Below are 4,873 nucleotides of genomic sequence, written 5' to 3' on the forward strand. Positions count from 1 at the left end.
TACTACAATCCGCCCAATGCAGTTAACCTTATGACCCGTGTAGCTTGCGGAAGTGAATACATATGTTGTGGAGAGCACAAGCTACCTTTACAATTTGGCAGGCCTTTAGACAAGCATAATTTAAAGCTCGTTCACCCAAAACATATCGGAATCGGCTTTTCCACACACCAATTGTTCTTTCAACCACACTTCGTGTTTTTGAATGATTTTCATTGAAAATTCTTTCTGGCGACCCTGCAGCTGCATTTCTATAAGGCGTCATAAGCCAAGGCTCGGGAGGGTAGCCAGCATCGCCTAGAATAATAGTTGTTAATATTTATTTATATGACACATGGTGCAGCTTTTTACTACCAATAAGCCACATGTTTGTATTTCCTTCTCTATTTTGCCGTTCAAAATGCTTCCTGGCACTACTTAACTTCCAAATGTGGCTATCATGATTATATCCTGGATACCGTGCATCTACTGCTCTTATTCTCAACTTATGGTCGCATATCTAAAATAAATGATAACGTTCCGTTCAAAAATGTATAAAAGTTACATACATATGTACATATCTACTTTGTATATACATTCATATTTATATTAAACTTACTATCATTACATTAAGACTATACCAGCCTTTTCGGTTGAAAAAGAGAAACGCTTTAGAGGAAGATGCTGTTAATATAACATGAGTACCGTCAACACACATTACTACTCCTGGAAACATTGCCTTCGGGTAAAAATCTTGTTTTGCTTCTACTACGTCTGACTCGTCCATAATAAAATTGATCCAGATTGGGCAAAGCTTCTGTTCAAAAACGTTTAATAGCAGCGATATTGTCTTCGATACTGTGGGCTGCGTCATTCCGACATCATAGTCCTTACCAACTTCGTGTTGATAGCCTCCCTCCGCAAAAAACCTCAAGCTACCAAGCGGCTGAGGCTCGTTATTGATGAACTCTTTGTCGGGCCACCGAATTCTTCATCCAAAATTTCAAGCAAATATTTAAACGAATCTTTGTTTATTCGAAAGTTCTTTTTAAATCTGAAAGAAAATTTGTTGTAATTTTTAAATCTTCATACCTATCTTATACTTACGCCTTAACATTCAATTGAAAGGGATCGCAGGCGTCTCTAAGTTGTCGTCGTTTTATATTTTCTGCGTTACTTCTCGCATATTCATCTTCTTCGATTAACAAAAGACCGCCAGCAATGGATTCCATTATTTTTCGTTTTTTTTTATTGTTTGTTGTCTGCCTTTTTCTTAAAATGATAAATTCTTGCCAACTGCTTTCTATTTCAAAATAAGCCGCCACATGAAAGATGTGAATGACAACTAACTTCGAAAATTCGAACCACTTATACATCTCCGTCGGCGAAGGGAATACAAATAATTTTTTCTTCGGAACGTAATTCGGAAATCGGGACTTTTTCCGACGGGGTGCAGAATTTGGCCCTTGGTTTTTTCGTTATCACCTCATCACAAATAGTGCGTGATTCCACGCCATACAACAACTGCTCCACCAGCATCCTATCTAAGAATTCGCCATATTCACAGTAAGCGGTGCCACTTTTCAAACGAAGTGCAAACTCTGAAATCGACTCTCCTTTCTGCTGCTTAATTTGTCGAGATTTGATACTTTCCGCATACTTATTTCGCGAGCCATCAAAGTGGCTAATCAAAACGGCTTTTATTTCGCTGTAGTTGAGCGAGTCCGGTGCTTTCGGGCTAACAAGAATTTTTAGCGCCGCGTTGAGCTCTGCCCCCCTGTGTATACGCACGAACTTGTGCTGTGCCTCTTCTGGCACTTTGCTCAACTGTAAAGCCCAATCCATACGGGTGAAGTAATCCTGCACTGAAGATTTGTCTTCTGATTTGTATTCCGCAATACTGAACGGTGGAGGTCTGGTTAACACTGGATGAATTGCATTTGCATTCGCCGCAGCATTCTGTGAAGTCTCCGTCACAGCTACTTGAATCGCGCCTGCTAGCGCATCCATTACTGTCTTACGATCCTCCGGTGTAAGACTCATCTTTTAAATCCAACTTTTGACAACACTTTTAAATATGAATGTTTATTTTAATTAATCATGAATATGAAATGAATAGTACATTACAAAGAAAAGTGTGAGAAACAATGCAAAAAAAGAATAAGAGAACGTTCTAGCAAGAATAGTTGCCAGATGTGCAAATAAAGATATTAATTCACTGTAATAGCGTTGCCACTTAATTTCATATAAAACAATAAGTAAAAAAATTGCACTAAAAAATTATACGCAGATATTCATACTGTCATTGGTATGAATTGCAACAAACACATCATTTTGACGTAATGTTCTCCACGGCGAAAAAATCAGAATCGCCGGTAACACCACCTTATTAAATTAGCTTTGGTACAACTAAATAGAGGCAACTACAACTCAGCGATTCTTCGTTAAGGCTGGTTTAAATACGTTGCGTTGCGTTGGCATTGGCCTCGCTTCGACAGCTGACTATGAATATATGCATTTATATGAAAGTCTCCACATAACCAAAGTTGGGCAACACCAACGCAAAAGCAACACAGAAAGATGGCCAACTCTCAACTTTTCGCGTGCGTCGTTCGTCAGCTATTCCAAATAATCAAAACTATGTGAAATAATTTTTCTTTTAAACAAATGCGGGCAAGAAATATAGTTATCAATGCAATTATTGATATAAAATTTTGATTTCTCTGCCGCTACTATGTTAGTTTAGTTACCAAAGGCTGCTAAGGGGCCATTGTAGCAAGCATGAGTGTTACTTGCGCTGCTGTCAAAGCGACGCCAGCGCTAACGCAACGCCAAGGTTGTATGTGGACGAGCCTTTATTTCCGTGAGCTATAGCAAAACACCGAATTAAGGTGATGTGACTTTTTTTTGTTTGCTTTCACTCTATTAATGTTTATCTCTACGGTTTTTTCATATTATATATGAGTGGCTCAGTGCCATCCTTGCCTAACCCTCGAAATTTCATATTTGGAGTTATTATGCTATACTACTTAGAAATACTCCAAACTATCCGTGCCAAAGTTGCACATCCCTAATTTTTGAACGAGACAAGGCTGAAATCTATGGGCAGTTTTGGCAATCTCAATATGTCAAAAGTTATTTGGGCCATTTCTGCCTAACCATCAAAACATGGCGGCCGCGAGCGACATGCTGTTTTCGTTATCCGACTTTTCAGGTGACGATAGTGATAAAGACAAAGACTACTTACCTTCAGATGAGGTCTCAGGTATGTCCCCACCTCTCTATAAATAAATGTTATTATTCTCATTCTTTAAATATTGTTTTTTCGCATATAAAAAAGATTGTGAGGGTTAGGCATTTCTGGCCTTTCCTAAATGGTGAACTGTTAAAATTAATTGCATAAGAACAGTTAACAGCATTTATTCTTGATATTACGAGAAAAGAATTTTTGATAAAATTGTATTATAGTTTCAAGTTCATGGCTTACAAAATATTTTATGTGTTTAAGTTAGGTTATGTTCCATTGTTTTGCGTGATAGGCATGTGTTGCTTTAACAACATTTGTTTCATTGCGTTACTTTGCATGATATTATTATTATTAGGCGTACAATTGTTAGGTGAAAGCCGATCGGGAGAGAATGACGAGCAGCTCGTGGAGAATAATAAAGGGCGAAAGAGAGTCAGGCAGCCTCACAAACATAAAAAATATATTAGAAAACTAAAGCGTGCACGTGGTGAAGAATATCTATCTACAAAAGGACGACTCATTCCACAAAAACGGTGTGACTTATCAGAATGTGGATGTGTACTTCACTGTTCTCAACAGATTTCTGAAGACCGAAGAAGAGATATTTTTAAGGGATTTTAGAGTATGGATGGGCCCATGAAACACTCTTTCCTTGCAGGTCAAATTGAGGTTACAGATAATAAAAGAAAATATACCAAAAATGAAAACAGTCGTAGGGTTAAAACAAGAATCTACAGGCTTCGAGATGAACAAGGGGAAGACAAAATTGTTTGCAAAAAATTCTTTAAAGGGACACTGGCTGTATGCGACGGAACCATTACATTAAAGAGAAAGCAGCAATCTGGTACGCCGAGAGGTGACTTAAGAGGAAAACATACTCCACATAATAAAACTAGCTTGGCAGATGAACAAAGGGTTTGCGATTTTATACAACAATTTCCATCGTACGATAGTCATTATTGCAGGCGAGATAGTAACAGAAAATATTTAAATCCAGACCTAAACATGAAAATGATGTATGATATGTATAAAAATTGGTCCATTGACAATAAGCACCATACAGTTTCCTTATTTATTTTCCGACACATTTTTAATACAAAATTTAACCTGCATTTTCACCAACCGCAGAAAGACACTTGTCAAACATGCGACGAATTCAAGCTAAAAATAAATACTTTGCACACAGAAGCTGAAAAGCAGACTTCCAAAGTGCAACATGACATTCATTTACGACAAGTAGATGTCATCCGGGATATGAAAAAACGAGATGCCGTTGCAGCCAGATCTAGCAATAATACAAAGCAAGTAATCGTTTTCGACCTACAAAAGACATTACCTACTCCAGTTTTGACTACCGGAGTTGTATACTACAAACGTCAACTCTGGGTGTATAACCTATGCATACATGATGAAGTAAATAATGTTGGACACATGCACGTTTGGGATGAACATATTGCATCAAGAGGCGCACAAGAAATCGCATCCTGTCTTTTGTACCACATAAAAAACTGCTTGCCGTCAACTACAGAAGAAATCACTCTTTATAGTGACAGTTGCGGGGGCCAAAACCGAAATATTAAAGTGGTTTTGGCTCTTTCTTATGTTCTAACGGGTGATTTTTTTGAGGTTAGGATTTTCATGCATTAGTAT

The 4,873-nt window shown here is 37.8% G+C and overlaps 1 protein-coding gene across 1 annotated transcript in view; it reads right to left on the bottom strand.

Annotated features, from left to right (window-relative positions):
- Positions 1-2,431: 2,431 nt before the first annotated feature.
- Positions 2,432-4,873, bottom strand: part of LOC118736174 — a 61,298-nt gene continuing 58,856 nt past the window's right edge. The window contains exon 6 of the mRNA XM_036466269.1: positions 2,432-2,478. Coding sequence (XP_036322162.1) covers positions 2,432-2,478 — 47 coding nt within the window. The remainder of the gene's footprint in view (positions 2,479-4,873) is intronic.

Source organism: Rhagoletis pomonella, unplaced genomic scaffold (genome assembly GCF_013731165.1).
Source record: "Rhagoletis pomonella isolate Grant_MI unplaced genomic scaffold, Rhpom_1.0 Rhpom_scaffold_00003, whole genome shotgun sequence".
NCBI lineage: Eukaryota > Metazoa > Arthropoda > Insecta > Diptera > Tephritidae > Rhagoletis > Rhagoletis pomonella.